General features: G+C 37.5%; 1 protein-coding gene across 1 annotated transcript; it reads right to left on the reverse strand.

Moving 5' to 3' along the window:
* Positions 1 to 913: 913 nt before the first annotated feature.
* On the reverse strand, positions 914 to 18,152 carry hddc2.L (HD domain containing 2 L homeolog). Its single transcript, NM_001093795.2, is given in 6 exon segments — positions 914 to 1,118; positions 3,235 to 3,373; positions 12,077 to 12,145; positions 12,747 to 12,849; positions 15,578 to 15,699; positions 18,057 to 18,152. Coding segments are annotated over 6 exon segments (606 nt in total). The 5' UTR covers positions 18,132 to 18,152; the 3' UTR covers positions 914 to 1,020.
* Between the last annotated feature and the right edge of the window lie 1,136 nt (positions 18,153 to 19,288).

Raw genomic sequence — 19,288 nt, forward strand, 5'->3', positions numbered from 1 at the left:
TATACACACAACTAAAAGCTCAAGTGCTGATCAGTAGCTTCTCTCAAATAATACTCAATAAGAAAGTTATACATGGTAGAGGTGTACTCTCACCCCTCCTGATGTTTGCCCTGGTGATTAATCCTGTAATTTAAACATATTTAGGATAAGAATCTTGACAAGGTGGTAGAAAATTGGTAATATGGCCCAATCAGTTTTGAGAGGTTTGATCTAAACCCAGTGGTTTACTCATTACAGACCAAAATAAGCAACATTTCTCCATCATGAACACTATCTGAAAGTGGCTTGCAGGTGTCTGAATCAGTTGTTTATTCTTATCTTAGGTCATTGGGCATGGTGAGATGTCAAATATTTGAACAAGCAAAAATCCTGCCCGAGAGGGAACTCGTGATGTTTTCAAGAACAACATGCAGAGCTACTGCACGTTGTAACTGCCAGTTCAGTGCATGAGGTATCAACATAATGAGTAATGCATAACACTAACAGACTGATGTTAGGAAAAGGGAAACCATAACATTATTCCAAAAGCATTTTTCTGATTCTAGTGCCTCCGCTGCTCTTATCCTATGCCTATCTCCAGTTTGCTCCCAGCCTTCTATTAGGCTGATACATCACATGCCTATCTTTCTGCTGCATGACACCGTAGATATGGAAAAATGTCAGGAGTTCAAGTGCCCTTACATGCATACCCCTAGCAGAAAGAAAGTAGAAAGCTTATATGGAGAAATCCTGGAAAATACTGCAGAATGATTACATCACTAAAAGCAGCACAATTTTGTAGGCTAAATATGCATTAAAAGGAACACGACAAATCTATTTGACAATCATTTCTGCCCAAAAATCATTTAGTCCACATAAGGCAAAATAATAGAAGTTGGTAGGACGAAGGAAACATAAATAGGGAAAACATGAAGGTACAGTCCATATTTATTTTTGCACCAACAGCTATAATATAGTGTTAAATATAAACAAATACTGACTGCAATAACATAAAAAAAATGACACAATTTTCTTAAACGGCTAAGTCTGAGAAGTACGAGCATTTTCTGCTATAGCACTGTTTCTTTCCTCGTAGATTGCTGAAACAAGCTGGACAATTTCCGGGTGCTTAAATTTCCCTGGGAAAAAAAAAAAGGAAAATAACATAGCTGAATATAATTACTCTTGATGTGTTGTAGAAGGAACATATGTTTGTGTATTATTAAAGACAAAAATCAATCACGTTTAAGTAAGCTACTCAATAAAGGAAACAGAGATTTATATTTACATTTTGTATTACTAAACTGTCCCTTTTTTGACGGATATATATTTAGTTGTTTAAATTAGTAGCCACCTCCTAGCAGTTTCCATGAACTGTTTCTTGCTAAATCGAGTGTTCGTTACATCAAGCATCTATATATATCTGTCATTTACATATTTTTTTGAAAAGCTACTTCACTGCTAACGCAAATAATGGTATGACATAGACCATCACACCTCCGCAATCCACTGCCAGACGTCAGCAGGAACCTTGACAGTTTCCTAGCCACTTAGAACACAAAATACCAATATAATAACAAGGTTCACAGCAAAGAGCTTCAGGTAGATAAAACACTTGGTGCTACAATTACAATGTGGTTGCAAACATCAACCCTTTGGGGGAAGAATTAGACTAGCAGTGAGCATAACCAAGTGTCAGATATAAACAGAGAAAAAAACAATTAAAGGAACAGTAACATCAAACAATGAAAGTGTTTTAAAGTAATACAAATATAATGTAGTGTTGTCCTGCACTAGTAAAATTGCTGTGTTTGCTTAAGAAACACTACTATTATTTATATAAATAAGCTGCTGTGTAGCCATGGGGGCAGCCATTCAAAGGGGAAAAGGCACAAGTTACACAACAGATAGGAGATAACGTCTGTAGAACACATCTGCTAATTAACCTGTGCCATATAGCCTTTTTTTCAATTTCCGCCAGCACAGCAGCTTATTTATATAAACAATAGTAGTGTTTCTGAAGCAAACACAGCAGTTTTACCCAGTGCAGGGCAACAGTACATGATATTTCTATTACTTTAAAACACTTTCATTTTCTGGTGTTACTGTTCCTTTAAGTAAGGAGAGTTTGTACACCTAGTATCCGCAATAATGTGCTCACTGCTACATTAGATGCATATGTCAATTACATATCAAATAGGTAAAAATAAAATAACCTGTGAACACTAACCTGACGTCCAGCCCTACTGAGACTTAAATACGATTCTTTACTGACTTGTAAAGGTATGGGATCTCTTATCCAGAAAGCTCTGAGATACATGAAGGCCTTTCCCGCTACAATCAATTTTAAGCAAATCATTCAAAATGTTTAAAATGATTTCGATTAGCAGTATCTTGTACTTAAATTACAAAGCGCTGTGAAACAATCCTATTGGCTTTATCAAATGTTTAAATGTTTTTAATAAACGTAAAAAGTTGGTGATCCATGTTATGGAAAGATCCCTTACCCAAGCATTTTGGATACTAGATCCTATACCTGTACCATGTATATTATGCTTAATTATCATGTTCCATCTATTTAATGAAAAATATATTATACCTGCATATTGTCTTATAAGACACAAGAGCCATGAATAACCTGTAAATTATAGCCTTATAAATGGTGCTTAGTGATGTCATTGGTTATTATCTGTGCTCGGTGATGTAATTTGTGTCACATGACTCACTGAAACTTGTGTATTATAACAAATGATGTATGGGGAATAGTAGTAGAAGCCATCTCAAAGTTAAATGATCGTGGAGTTGATTCCTTTATATGAGGACCAGAACTTGGGGTAGACAGAAGAGTATGTCTCGTTGCCAGTCCAGCGTGCAGGTAACCAGGGTGGGGAAGATGGCCAAAGTTTTCTTGCACAGCAGCAAGTAGGGGGCGTGGGGCTGGCTAGTGCAGCATTAAGTGCTGACTTGGCATTGCTTTATATGGTAATGGCACTTCTTTGTAACTTACAATATCCTTATATTTTACATTATTCACTTATATATTTATATATATACAGTATATATATGTGAATAAGTGAATATATATATATATATATATATATATATATATATATATATATATATAGTCTAGGGGCTGTTCTTTTAGTTATCCAAGGTACAGTATGTTCTGAAAGCATTAGAACATTAGGAAAGATCATATTCCAGCTACAAATATGAGCCGCTTGTCAAAACCAGTAAAAGCCAACCATCACATACCTGCTGTTGAATTATAAAAGTCCTGGAGCCTTCCTGGTCTTTTCTCCAATTCTTCATACTCTAGAGCCTGAAGTATCATCTCACACTGGTCTAATTCTTTCACAAACTTGGCTTCAGCTGTGAACTGGTGTTCATACTCCTGCATGCAAAAGGCTTGTAAGCAAAACTTAACACTGCAGAAATACTAGTGTAGCAAGCAAGCCTATTCCTGAATTAAGAAACACACACACACACAACCGGCTACTTGTACTGGAGGGACTGGACTTTCTTGTAGGTGCTCTATTACATGCACCACTCAATGATGGACACGTTAGGGGTTTGGTATGGGGCCTACATACCTGCCCCTTATAAAAAATAACAGTGACACAATGCAGCCCTGTACTTACTGTCGGTCTTAGACAGAGTGGATTATAGGCTATGCCTATATGCGTTCCCCAGGCTACTCCTTGTGAATATGATGTTGTCATACACAAAACAGAATGGCAATTCAGGCTCAGCCAGGAACTGACACTTTACAGCATAAACCCACACAGCACTGTATCCAAAAGACTGGCAGGATAACAATACATATCGGAACACCATTCATGGCATACATCTTACTTCTTCCTGCCAAGTTGCTCAGAATTCCCAAACTGGAAGATGCTGTAGCTAGCTCTATGGTTCAAGTTTAAATGTGACGGGTTGAGTATTTAGAATGCATTTTATTATTATTATGCTCTCTAAAATAAGCCTATTTGCAAGGTATGCCTATTATAAAATATTTACTGTTTGATCATGGCAATCTTGAGAACAAGGTTAAGGAAAAACTAGAAAATGACATATGAAAGCACCAGAAGAAACTTTATTCTATATTTTCAACTTTCCACCCCCTTTCATATCTAGCTTTAAAGTCAACACCATTAACTATATGCTATTTATAGAAACAGCACAATAGCTACCCCACCAGTACTCCTGCTATTTTTAAATGTTAGGGCAGTTAAGGCACTAAAATGTTGTCGATTGTTTTGCAATATAGCCTTCTTGTATTTCCATTTCTATATATATGTCCTGTCGCTATTTAACGGAATAAAAATTGAGGCCCAAAATAACTCCAGAAGTTTTTAACAGAAAATATGTGGTACAATGTTTAGCACTACTACCTTGCAGACCAGGGCTTGATCTCAGCTAGGATACTATGTGCAGCGGGTTTGTATGTTCTCCCCGTGTCTGCATGGGTTCCCTGCGGGTGCTCCAATTTCCTGCCATACATACATGTATGGTAAAAGGTTCCTGATAAAATTGATTTAAAATTGAGTGTGTGAATGTCATAGGGACTAAGATTTGGGACACTGGGGCAGGGACTGGTGTGAATGATGTATATTTTCTGTATAATGATGTATCATTTCTGTAAAGCTCTGTGGAATATCTAAGTGCTACATAAATAAAGAGTACAATTACTACTAATAATAATCATGATGAAACAAGAGTAATTTTATTTCAGTCTGGCATTTAGGATTGAGGCCCTGTTTCAAACTGAAGAAAGAAAAATGATGCTTTCTGTTTCTAGACACAAACAAAATGTAGATGTTTGGGGTTTTTAGGGGGGGGGGGCTACCCCCATCTCTGTTGCTGGATTTGATAGGAAAGTATCTGGCAGCAGGTGAAGTGTTTTTTTTTTTATTTCAGAAGTTTTTTTAACCATATAGACATCAAGGACTGAAACCCTGCACTAGGCCCTTGTGTGCCTATATGGTAAATAAACCTATTTTTAGAAGGAAACCTTTTCCCTATAGTGTAGAACATAAGTTAAAATGTAAAAAATGACAAAATGAAGAGGTTAATGTATTTTACAACAATAAGAAGCTTGTCTCATATAATTCTTCTAATATTACAAAGATTTATACAAAAAAAAGAACAGTAGCCCATATATGAATGATCTGTACAGAAAGACTGAAAGTTAACCCTGGAAAACAGATTCAAGCAATACTGATATTGGTTGAATTGACTGGAATTTGTTTTTTGTTAATGCATCACTGCCCACAGCCTTCAGTGGGATTTGATATCTGAGGCCAGTCTGAGATACTGAATCTTTAAGGCTCAGACAACGATGATTTTCTATTCATCTGATCAAACTAGCCTATGGAATAGATTGGATCATTCCTGCAGAATTCTAGACTGAGCATTTATAAATCTGCCCTTCATTTTTCTTCTTAAATAGGGAATTTGTTCCCCACTAAACAAAAGACATAAACCATCAGCTTTTCTCTTATTCAGCCAAAGGACATCGGTAAACAAAAGCTGATTTTGCAATGGTAAAGTGTATATATACCATCTCCCAGAATTAATAAATTGTAATACTGAAACCATAAACAAATACAGGTATGGGACCTGTTATCCAGAATGCTTGGGACCTAGGGGTTTCCGGATAACGGATGTTTCCATAATTTGGATCTCCATACTTGAAGTCTACTAGAAAATAAACCCAATAAGATGATTCTGCTTTCAATAAGGATTAATTAAATCTTAGTTTGGATCAAATAAAAAACACTCTCATTATCACAGAGAAATTTGGATTACTTGATTATAATGGAGTTGGTTGGAGGCAGCCTTTTCATAATTCGTAGCTTTCTGAATAATGCGTTTCCGGATAAGGATCCCATACCTGTATAACTAATGTACAGGGAGAAAAAAAAAGCCTCAGCTGCAGCGTTTCCTCTGCTTTTGAATTTCAAAATGAAGCTCTCTTTTTCTTTAACATACTATATCAGCTTTTCCTTCTCCTAATCTCTAGTCTGTTTCTACATATCCTAAGGATCTATTCTGACACAATTTGTGGGTTGGTTTTCAGCCATGGTTGATCTTGCAAATGTTTCAGGACCCCATTTCACCCTGGCTCGCTGTAACATTTATCCCCCCCCCCTTGTTTGCCTGCATTCTGTATATTTCATTACTACGAATCAAATCCGCTTATCATACTGCCCAATAGTCTGTGTGTTACTGGAATCACTGTAAGTATCACCAAAAGGCATAAAATAATTGCTGAATTTTCCAATCCCTATTGTAAAGTATGTATGCTAGAAAGCTCAGTTTAAAGGAAAACAAAACCCCTATTAACTATGGACCATTGGAGAGTGCCTACCTTCCCCCCCTCTCAAACCGTATCAACTGAAATCTCAAAATGCGTCCCATTCCCCTATACCTGTGTAACAAATGTTGAGGGGAAGAGAGTCGTTCTCCACCCTATAGCCTCAGGGACATTATGCTGTCACCAAGATGCATGTCAATATAACAGATCTGCACTTGGCAGGTACAGGGGAATGGGGCACCTTTCAGAAGTCGGGTCTATGTGATTAGGGAGGGGGCAGGAGGCTGTGAAGACACCCTAATGTTTACAAAGGGGTTTCAATTTCTTATTTAGTAGTAGTTTGTTGTACCATGTTAACCAAAGTTCAGAAAAAGAAGAAAACTTTTTTTGTGGTAAAATAATTTTGAAAATGCCCGATACAGAGATATAAATGGTATTATGTTACCACAAAAAAAATCTTTTTTTTTTTTTTTTTTCTTATTTAGAGAGGTGGCTGAAATATATTTGTAAATTCTGTCACAAACTTATTTTGGTATTTCAGTATATTTTTTCAGACAAATCACTTCAAGAGAGAAAAGAATAATATAATAAAATAATTTCTGGGGGATGCCAGAATTTAAGTCGCCAAGCAGTGATTATGATTTTGCCTTAGACCATAGGCTAATACTCCTGTTTGCTGAAAGCTGCAGCCCCAAGGTTACTTCTGCAGGAGTTCCACATCTTATTCTTCTTCTCTATGGCCCGCTGCAGGTGCATAAGTGCAGTATAGTAAAAAGCTTAATCTTTTTCTATCTTTGCATGCACAACTGACCCAGGAGCACTGAGATGATCCATAAACAGGTAGAAGATTGCAATGTGGTGCCCTACACATAATTTTAGGTCTATGGAATCTAGCGACACTCCCTAATGTCATTATGAAAATCTGACTGTTGAAATGTATGGATTTATTCTGCATTAACATTACATTTTGCAGTAGCCCTTCTGAGCCATTTACTATTACGTTACTACTTTTTTATTGCATGTACTTCCAACGCCCTCTCTGCCATGAAAAGTGTCTCAGGTGGCCTTTACTTGTGTGCCAGGCTTCATATCAGCTTCTTGCCATAGTTCTGTCAGAAATACATTCAGCTCTTTATAAACTGCAAGGAAGTATAATTCCGTCTCCTAATAACACAGGGCCAAACTTTTACTTGTGCATTAACCCCTAGATGCAATAAACAAGCTAATCTGAATCTGCAAACCATTAATATGCACCCTATAATATACCAGTCTATATAATAACACACAGAATTAACATTTGGTGACAGAGAGCTTGCTTTTTTTTTTTTTTTTTAAAGGGGACAGATAGGGTATAGCTCAATATATTTTATAAAACTCTCATCCACATGTCATACACATCAGAATGCAGTTTCCCTGTTAAAATCACCTTGTAATGTAAGCCTTTCTAACTGCTCAATGTCCTACTTCAAAATAAGTGCAGGAAGCTGTGTGTGACATTTAATTGGAGCAAGAAGTGATCCTGGCCTATACACGTAAATAGTGGAGGGATGGGATGAAACTGGACACCTCATTTAAAACATTATTTTGGCCATTTCTCATACGGGTGGTGTTGGGGGGAAAGTTTTGAGCTTCAAATGGAACAACCGCAGAAAAAGGAGGACTAATTAAGACTAATGGCAATTACCCACTGCGATTTCAACATTGGCAACACAGCCAAGCAGGGACAGGAAAGTATTAAAACAGAAGGCAATTGCACCAATTTTGGAATAAAAAAATGCTATCAGAGTTCGTTTAAAACAAGCCTTGTATTCTATTTTTGCACAGCTGATTGCATAGCAAACAATTTAATATAAAGGCTACAAATCTCCTTTAACCTTTATTGCAACCGCAAGTGTAGAAATTCACTCTTTTATACATGGTAGTGAGCTTGCCTGTAAATAGACAAATTGTTTTACTAAATACTCAGCTAATACTTGTTATAGGAGAGCCAGTCACCTTGGCAACCGTGACATTCTTTGTAAATTCAACACAAATGAAGTGCAGATCTGACTGCACAGCAAACTGGAAATGCCTTTGTTCTAGTGACAGTGCTACTGACAGCCACTGGTAACTAGCTAAGTTCCAAGCAGCACAAGGGGATTTAAAGACACCTTTTAATGTTTTGTGTAGTTCACAGTCACAAAACATAGATATTAGATAGTAGTGTGAAGGTGCTTTCTCTTGCTGGTCAGTAAAACTTCTTCAATTCGTAACAAATTGTTTAAATGTATTATGAATCTGTCTTGGTGTTAATAAATTCCAGTGAATTATATAGATCAGTCGGAATCATTTTTTACATGATGATCATTAATAAATCTGCCCCTTACTGTTCTTAAATACACCAAGAATTTCACTTTCTTTCTATTCTTACAGTTTTGTCAAATGTTCCCTACACTATACCCTTTAGTTCTAGCCACAGCTATGTCTCATTTTTAAAAGTTTTAACCCCAGCCATAAAGTTGAAACACATCAACATTCTGCAGCAAGATTAAACTCCCCCAGCCCCCAAGTTTTTATTTATTCTGTATATCTTGCTTTAAAGGGATACTGTCATGGGAAAACCTTCTTTTTTTTCAAAACGCATCAGTTACCGTATATACTCGAGTATAAGCCGACCCGAGTATAAGCCGAGGTACCTAATTTTACCTACGAAAACTGGGAAAACTTATTGACTCTAGTATAAGCCTAGACACAACTACAGCCCTGTCTCCCAGCAGCGCACATTCTGCCAAAGCGACCCCCCAGCGATCAACCGGACTTCTTTGCAAAGCTGATGGTGACAGAGAATCGCCAAACGGATTACTGTGTGCATTGTCCCACTGTCCCACTACCATGTGCAGAGGGTGCTGTTTGATATTGCCATCACTGTTAATCTTTCGTATAACCAACAGATGGCGCTGTGTGATATTGCAGTCACTGTTAATCTTTCATATAACCAACAGAGGGCGCTGTGTGATATTGCAGTCCCTGTTATTCTTTCATACAACCAACAGATGGCACTGTGTGATATTGCAGTCCCTATTATTTTTTCATACAACCAACAGATGGCGCTGTGTGATATTGCAGTCCCTGTTATTCTTTCATACAACCAACAGATGGCACTGTGTGATATTGCAGTCCCTGTTATTCCTTCATACAACCAACAGATGGCACTGTGTGATATTGCAGTCCCTGTTATTCTTTCATACAACCAACAGATGGCGCTGTGTGATATTGCAGTCCCTGTTATTCTTTCATACAACCAACAGATGGCACTGTGTGATATTGCAGTCCCTATTATTTTTTCATACAACCAACAGATGGCGCTGTGTGATATTGCAGTCCCTGTTATTCTTTCATACAACCAACAGATGGCACTGTGTGATATTGCAGTCCCTGTTATTCTTTCATACAACCAACAGATGGCGCTGTGTGATATTGCAGTCCCTGTTATTCTTTCATACAACCAACAGATGGCGCTGTGTGATATTGCAGTCACTGTTAATCTTTCATATAACCAACAGAGGGCATTGTGGGATATTGCAGTCTCTCCCCAAGTGAACTGTTGGTATAGGAATGATTAAAAGTGACTGCAAACTCAGCTACTCGGTTCGGGTACCGCTGACCCGAGTATAAGCCGAGGTAGACTTTTTCAGCACATTTTGGATGCTGAAAAACTCGTCTTATACTCGGGTATATACGGTAATAGTGCAACCCCAGCAGAATTCTGCACTGAAATCCATTTCTCAAAAGAGCAGATTTAATTTTGAATTATGACATGGGGCTAGACATAGTCAGTTTCCCAGCTGATAAACTTCAGTCAATCTTTACTGCTGTACTGCAAGTTGGAGTGATATCACCCCCTTCCCTTTCCCCCCAGCAGCCTAACAACAGAACAATGGGAAGGTAAACGGATAGCAGCTCCCTAACACAAGATAACAGCTGCCTGGTAGATCTAAGAACAGCTCAATAGAAAAAGCCAGGTCCCACTGCGTCACATTCCGCTACATTGACTGAGCCTGTCAGAAAGTAGTTTCATCCTAAAGTGCTGGCTCTTTCTGAAAGTACATGACCAGGCACAAAATGACCTGAGATGGCTGCCTACACACCAATATTACAACTTAAAAAAAAATACACTTGCTGGTTTAGGCATTAAATTTTACATTGTAGAGTGAATTATTTGCAGTGTAAACAGTGTAATTTAGAAATAAAAAATACATCATAAAAATCATGACTGAATCCATTTAATGTTTTGGTCTAAAAACTCAGCATTGCTGAGCATTTTAACAAAGGTTGTTAGACCAAAACTGAAACATGAATGCAATGTATTTTTATATACTGGAATGGAATAAATGAAGAATGAAAGAGAGGAGTGTGCACAGTGTGTGCGTGTGTGTGTATTAGGGATGCACCGGGAAATCGCGTGACTTTTCATCACAAAACAAGGAAGTAAAACATGTTTTCCCCTTTCTACCCCTTTGTATATGCAAATTAGGATTCAGATTGGTATACAGGCGAATCTTTCACGAAGGAATAGAGACAGAACTTTTTTCCACGATGAATTTTAAATGAAACAACTCAGATGCAGTTGAACTGCAGACTTTCAGCTTTAATTCAGTGGGTTGAACAAAAAGATTGCATAAAAATGTGAGAAACTAAAGCCTTCTTTTAACACAATCACTTCATTTCAGGGGCTCAAAAAGCAATTGGACAAATTAAAGGGCAACTAAAGTCTAAAATAGAATAATGTTAGAAATGCTGTATTTTGTATACTAAATATAAACATGAACTCACTGCACCAGAAGCCTAATAAGACAAATGATTTATGCTTTCAAAGTTGGCGCAGGGGGCTGTCATCTTGTAACTTTGTTAAATATCTTTACAATATCAAGACTACGCACATGTTCAGTGTGGTCTGGGATTCAGTTAGGAGGTTAGCAGCTTAGGGATCGTCATAAATGATAAAAACATCACAAGTATTTTATCCCTCAATACCTCTTTGCTACCAGTGACGTCAGACTAACTAATCTATAGTTCCTCATTTGTGTAGACAGATGAAAAATAAACTGACCCCCTCTGACAACAACGATCCCATCCCACCCTGCTTCATTTTTTTTTTTTTTTACTATTTACATATTTAAAAAATATTGGGACGGGGGAAACCTGGGAATCCTTTAAAATAAGAAGGCTACAGGTACATTTAAACTATAATTTGTCGGCATTCTCTGACAGCTGGGGGATGCCAGAGGATGCTGGGTTATGTAGTTCAATAGCCTGGAAACTAGCATACTGGCAAAACTTCCAGATATTTTCAGGCAGTTCAGATCTGAAAACAATGTACCTTCCATGGCAATGACATCATCTCCTGACAGACCATAACATCTTTTAACAAAGAATTGCTTACATTTAGTAATGCATTTGGATACTAACAAATGTACAATTTCAGCTTGATAATAAAATAATTGACAAGGCACTACCATACAAGATAGAAAAAAAAGTAACCACTCTGCACTGTTCAAAACAGTTCTGTAGAAGACATTTTTTTAATAAACTTCTAATCAATTTGTGGCCCATATACCCCCCCCCTTTACAACCTAGACTACCCGGTGGAGGTGCAGGCATAGTTCATCTATAGTTAACATTTGCAACTGAAAGCCTAGCCCTTACCTAATAAGGTACGCTTTGAGCCTTTTTTTTTATTTATTTTTTTTAATACAACTGTATAGGAAATCTGCAAGTTTAGGCCAGAGCATATCTTACCTCCCATAAATCATACACCTCTGTCTTCAAGTTGTCTGGTAAAAGTTGTGTGAGATGCTCCATGGCAGCCTACAACAGAGTTTTGGACACAAATAAACATAGTTATTGCAAGTGATTTTAAATGATATATCTTTTCAGTTAAGCAAGTATTCACTTGGATATTTAAAATGTAATCTGTTTACTAGGGTCACTGATTATTGCATCAAAGTTTTTATGGCACACACTATTTTAAAGCTTTATCCAAAAGTGCCAGATATTAAATGGCAGCATTGAACATATTGGAAGTGCAACTAGCAGTCCTTTTCCTACCGTTTAACTCTGAAAATGCCAGAACACAAGCCATGACCTATTTGTCCAATTTCCTTTAGAAAATGGCAATGGCAATCATACTGGTAATGCTACTGTACTAGTCATAATGGTAGCTAATAAATCATCATGTAAATGCATAGGTCTACAAGATGCTGAAACCATACTATTAGAAACAAAGCCTACAAAATCACATGACAATCACATATTGGAACAATTAATGAAAAACGGTAGGTTTTGATACTGTTGACTTTCACAGAATGGTAAGGGAGTGGAAATTAATTGTGCTTATATGTGCTGCTCAAACAAAAAGTCACCAATTATAATCACTAGAATGCAGGGAACTGAAAAGAAAATCACCAACCTTTTCTTTTCTATGTTTCTCTTCTTTAGCGATATTGTCAGCAGGAGCAATGTCACCCACAATGCACTCTGCCATGTCATGCACAAGAGCAAGCCTAATACATCTGAGAAAGAAAGTTTAAGAAACAGAACCTGTCACAAAAGCACTGAATCATTCATGTTTCAGGTAAACTTGCACTCTAAAAAAATGTGTTGCCTGTCATTACGCGGAAAATATACAATATGCCACAATATGGTTTATTTTCCTAAAAAATAACAGCACAATATAATATGTATGCGGAGTACTTAATAATACGGGTAAACCTGTTATACAGAAAGCTCAGGACCTGGGAGTTTCCAGATAACAGATCTTTCTGTAATTTGGATCTTTATACCTTAAGTCTACAAGAAAATCATGTAAACATTAAATAAACCCAATAGGCTGGTTATGCTTCCAATAAGGATTAATTGTATATTGGATCAAATACAAGGTACGGTTTTACAAAAAAAAGGAGATCATTTAAATTTTTTGGATAAAATGGAGTCTAAGGCCTGTAATTCAGAGCTTTCTGAATAATGGGTATACGTATAACGGATCCCCTACCTGTACAGTAGTGATGTGCAGGCCGATCCAATAGCCGCGGGTTGGACAGATTTGGGCCGACCTCGCTGCACCGCTTGCGGTTCACTGGTGGGTTCATATTAAGCTTTTCTGCACACTCTCCCTGCTCGAAACCTTAGACTGCCGGCTTATGACTTCCGGTTTTATTGGCACTTGCCCCTTTTGTGATGTCATAGGAAGGGCGTGTTTATAAATGGAGGGGGGAAAGCTGAGTGCAGGTGGGTGGGTGCAGGTTCGGGATGGGCGTGGTTCGAGCTTTTCTCGACCCACACATCACTACTGTACAGTATTTCCTTTATTCATTCAATGTCTCATTGCTTGGTTTTGCTTAGGTCTTGTCCACTGTGATATATAAGCAGGCATCAGCCAATGTCTATTTGATGCAAATAATACAAAATGTAAGGCCTTCAGAAATCACTCTTACAGCATTCATTTTACAGCATTCATTTTAAAGTTCCTAGTGCCTGTGACACTGACATAAATAACTTGCCCATGTTAAAGGGTACATAACTGCTGAAACTTAAAATGGCTCTGGAGTTGCTAGTAGCAGTTACTTTTGGTGGCTATAGAATACCCCTCCATAGACAATACTGAGAACTGCCTTTGCTAAAACACATGTAGCATCTTGGCAAAGCCAGTTACTACTGTTGTCTATTTTGTAGCCATGACAAGTAGCTGCTACTAATAGCTCTGTATGTCTTCACCCTAAGCTGGCACAAACTGACCATCAGAAAAACATGCACTGAAATGATATGGCTGTATCTAAGCCCTAACATTTTAAGGTCCCTGTGGTAGTTGGATAGTTGAGAAAAACTAGAATTGTCTACATATAAATGATCTCAGGCTCAGTCCATTATATCTTGACCATTTTTATGTGTGTGGCTCTCTGTGTGCCTCCTGCTACCCTGTGCTTGACTCCAACACTATTCCCGTGGACTTTGTTTTTCACCTACCTGCAAGTAATTCAAAACAAGAAGTCTGAGCCAGCTGCTAAAATTTTACAACCTGTCTGTGCTTCTAATAAATTCTATTAGTTATATAGTTGTTACTGTGTGATGCCTGAAGGAATGGCAGGATGGCGACATATCTTAGTTAAGTTGTAGTTAAGGTAAGGATTCTGAACCTCAGTGACCATGTTGCTGAAATTTAGTTATAGATATGTTCTGACAGTAAACAGAATATTGCTGGTATCAATTTGCCCTAAAGGACACAACATTTATACAAACATTATGGATGCAGCATAAGAAACTGCAGCATATAGTGAAAAATAACTTTCAGTTTCAAGGTTGCTAGGTACTTACAAACCAGTGTTGAGTGTCTCCAAAATACAGCAATGGCATTTCTAAAAGAGTTCAATTCTTATTTTTAGGGATGCACCGAATCCAGGATTCGGTTCGGGATTCGGCCTTTTTCAGCAGGATTCGGCCGAATCCTTCTGCTTCGCTGAACCGAATCCGAATTTGCATATGCAAATTAGGGACAGGTAGGGAAATCGCTTGACTTTTTGTTACAAAACAAGGATTAAATAATGTTTTCCCCTTCCTACCCATAATTTGCATATGCAAATTAGGGTTCGGCCGAATCTTTCGCGAAGGATTCGGTGGTTCGGCCGAATGCAAAATAGTGGATTCGGTGCATCCCTACTTATTTTACATATTTTCTTTTGTAATAATAAGGTTGTACTTTGTGGTAGGTGTTATGTAAACTATTAGGTGTTTGTGCTGAGGCCTATCTTGTTTAGATGTTGTAGGCACAAACCCTTAGATAAATGTAGTGATATCCTTTCGTATCCATTTGCGATTGTGCCAAGGTATGATTGATAGTAAAAGTTGCAATTTTTAAAGGTGCTACTTTGTTATTTGCAATTAACATCTCAAACCTGTGGCTTTAGGAATAGACTTTATTTTAGACTATAGTAACAGGTCTAGTCTTAGAAACACTTAATGGCATCATGAAATATTTATATGCCTTTCAGACAGCAGCCAATAAATGAATTATAGCCAGGCCTGGACTGGCAATCTGTGGGTTCTGGCAAATGCCAGAGGGGCTGCTATAAGGTGCCATAGAAATTCAGTATTTAGTGGGCTGGTGGGGACCGTTTGGGCCTCTGTGTACCTGAAATGGCAGGGCCTATTTAAATTCTCAGTCCAGACCTCATTATAACCATGTGAAAAATTCTGCTTATTTATATCAATTATATTTTTAGAGTGCAACCAACAGTTCCCATTTACCTGTCTTTATTTAGTTTTCTGTCTTCAGTTAGCATTGCCATAACTGCCATCCTGTACATGTGGTCTGACACGCTTTCTGGTTTCTCCACTTGTCGGTATATCCAGCCAGTCCTAGGGACTCTCTGTAAGAAAGAGAAAAGGGAAAAAAAAAGAAAAAAACTTGTCAGTGACTCTTCTCCCAAAAATGCTACATACAATGAACAATCCTGATATCTATCTATCTACATAGTAAGTTAGGTTGAAAAAAGACACACGTCCATCAAGTTCAACCTTTTAACTTTTTTTTAACCTGCCTAACTGCCAGTTGATCCAGAAGAAGGCAAAAAAAATAAACTATCTGAAGCCTCTTCAATTTGGCTCAAAGGGGGAAAAAAATCCTTCCTGATACATTAAAGTTATCTAATGTATAAGCCTGAACAACTGATTCAGGGAGAGAATTCTACATCTTCACAGCTCATACTGTAATAAACCCCTTCCGAATTTTCTTCTAATCGGAATGGATGACCTTGTGTCAGCTGGAAAGACCTACTAAATAAAGCATTATAGAAATCATTATATGATCCCCATTACATATTTATACATAATTATCATATCACCCCTTAAGTGCCGCTTCTCCAGTGTAAACAACCCCAATTTGGCCAGTCTTTCCTCATAACTAAGATTTTCCATACCTTTTACCAGCTTAGTTTCCCTTCTCTGTACCCTCTCTAATACAATGTCTTGTTTGAGCACTGGAGACCAAAACTGTATGGCATATTCTATATGGGGCCTTACCAGCGCTCTGTACAGTGGAAAAATGACCACTTCCTGCTGTGAATTTATTCCCCTTTTAATACAACTTAAGACATTATTTGCCCTTGATGCTGCTGACTTGCATTGCTTGCTACAGCCAAGTTTATTATCTACAAGGACTCCAAGGTCCTTTTCCATTATGGATTTGCCTAGTGCAGTCCCATTAAGGGTATAAGTGGCTTGGATATTTTTACATCCCAGGTGCATGCCTTTAAATTTATCAACATTGAATCTCATTGGCCACTTAGTTGCCCAGATTGCCAGTTTGTCAAGATCCTGTTGCAAGTGCCACATCCTGGATGAAATTAATTGGGCTGAATAGTTTTGTGTCATCTGCAAACACTGATACATTACTTACAATAACCTCCCCTAAGTCATTAATGATCAAGTTAAATAAAAGCGGACCCAATACCGAGCCCCAGGCCCGGACTGGCAATCTGTGGGTTCTGGCAAATGCCAGAGGGGCAGCTGTATGGTTCAATAGAAAGGTACCATATAGTGGGCTGGTAGGGGGCTGTTTGGGCCTCTGTGTACTTGGAATGGCAGGGCCTATTTTGACTCCCAGTCCAGGCCTGCCGAGCCCTGAGGGACCCCACTAGTAACCTTACTCCAAGTAGAAAATGTCCCATTAACAACCATCCTCTGTACCCGAACCTGTAGCCAGTTTCCTATTCATGTGCAAACAACTTCATTAAGACCAACAGACCTTATTTTAGAAAGCAGTCGTTTGTGGGGCATAGTATCAAACGATTTGGCAAAATCCAAATAGATCACATCGGAGATCTGCATCTGGCATGCATAGTTCAAAGGAAGTGAGTGTCACTTTACCAAACCATGAAACTGCATCCAATTTACACAACAGACAGTATGAAGGAGTTTTAAAAAAGTTAAGATGACTGACTGACAGGAATACAATCGTTTGATTGCAATGCTAACTAAAAAAACTATAACAAAACAATGTAATAGTACTATAGTATAGTATTGTTAAAATATTTCAGATGGATAATGCTATGTCCAATATATCTATGCAACATTAAAGTTAGGATATAAAAGGAAAATCATATTAAAATAACAGCCATTACAGTTTTATCTATATATTAGAAAGCCTAGTGCACAAGTGAAGAGAACAACAAAGACAGGAATCTGTTATGTTTATGTCAGACTGCATATTGCAAATGACAAACAATCAGCAATTCATTTCATCCTGAAACAATCAAGTGGATACTAAGCTAAAACTCTATGCAATGCCTGTTAAATGATGTTGGTATCGACCCACACTAAACTAATTGATAAAATATTTCCTCAGTAACACACAGATATATACAGTGTGGCGCTGCCTTTATGATACTCCTTTCATCAGTTTGCTTGCTAACAATTACTCTGTCATTGTACTGTGAAGATGTTTGGGAATCACTTTCTTGCTGTTTTCGTCGTCACCTTACAAGGTATCACACGTCAACATTCCCAAGGTGAATGAATTAGTTACAGTGTTTAATTGTTTTTTACATGCTCGGCCAAGAGGCCTTTTAGTCCTTGCACTAACCCGTCTTTCAAGTGAATTCTGTTAACTGGATTTGAAAACTGCTGCATAAATATACACTAGCTAAAGAAGATGCCTATGTAAAATCCCTTGTATAATACTAGTGGGCAAGATCCCTACTTGGAAAGGTTGAGTGTACTCTATTACCTTGAGCTGCCCAACAAGTTTCATGAATTGCAGCAAGCTCTTCCCTGCACTAGAGCAGCTACCGGCAGCAGCCATTGTTGGTACGATGAGATGACTGGTTCCTAGCAGCCAACCACGCCTCGCTATCAGATGGCCAATCACGCAACTCGACTGGAAATGTGCACTTGATCAGAACTCTATCGCGATTGGCGCTTGCTGTCCCTTCGCTCTGTGGTTGTATCTAAACATGCCAAGTTAGTTAAGGCAATAACATATTTGTATAGCCGCTGCATTATTACAATATTCTCGATCTTTTTTAAAAGCTATATACTTGTATTATAGGGGGCAGTTATGCGATTTAACACCCCGCTTACCACAAATTCCACAATGCTACTTGTGTGTATGAAAACATCGACATGTCACCAGCCATGTGATTGCGTCTGTAGTTATTATGGATAAATAATAGTTATGAAAAAAAGAGTTCACTCCTAGGTGATTTTATCGTACTTTCCACTCCGTTACTTTGTTTTATGTCGTTTACAGTAATCCGAATGCAGAATTACATTTATTAGTAGTCATATTGCCATATTATCATGATATAATTCCCCTGTTTATGATAATACAATTTATGTTTAAATTTATACATTTATAATTACATTGCATCTGTTACATTGCTTTGACGAATTCTTCTTATCTCTTTAATTATTAATGAGATACTGGGGCTCAATTACATCTACTTATATTTATCTATGTATATATATATATATATATATATATATATATATATATATATATATATATATATATATATATATATATATATATATATATATATATATATATAATACACAAGAGCCATGAATATCCTGTAAAATATATCCTTATAAACGGTGAGTTCTGATGTCATTTCTGTCACATGACTCACTGAAATTTGTGTATTATAATAAATAAAGTACCCCCAGTTGCAAAATATGAGGATATTAGAAGTTACCTCTGAGTTCCATGACCTGTATAAAAACACTCGGCCTTCTGCCTCGTGTTTTTATATGGTCATGAAACTCCTCGGTTACTTATAATATCCTTATATTTTACAAGAGGGAGTACTTTATTCACTATATATATGATATATCTTTTTTCCGTATTAACAACATTGGTATCAACCATCATTTTCACCTGCCAGGCCGGTTAACTCTAGCAGTGAGCAAAAAGAGAAAAGAGAAAATCGGGACATTTCAGTAAGAAACCCAGGACTG

The sequence above is a fragment of the Xenopus laevis genome, chromosome 5L, assembly GCF_017654675.1.
Source record: "Xenopus laevis strain J_2021 chromosome 5L, Xenopus_laevis_v10.1, whole genome shotgun sequence".
Classification (NCBI taxonomy): Eukaryota; Metazoa; Chordata; class Amphibia; order Anura; family Pipidae; genus Xenopus; species Xenopus laevis.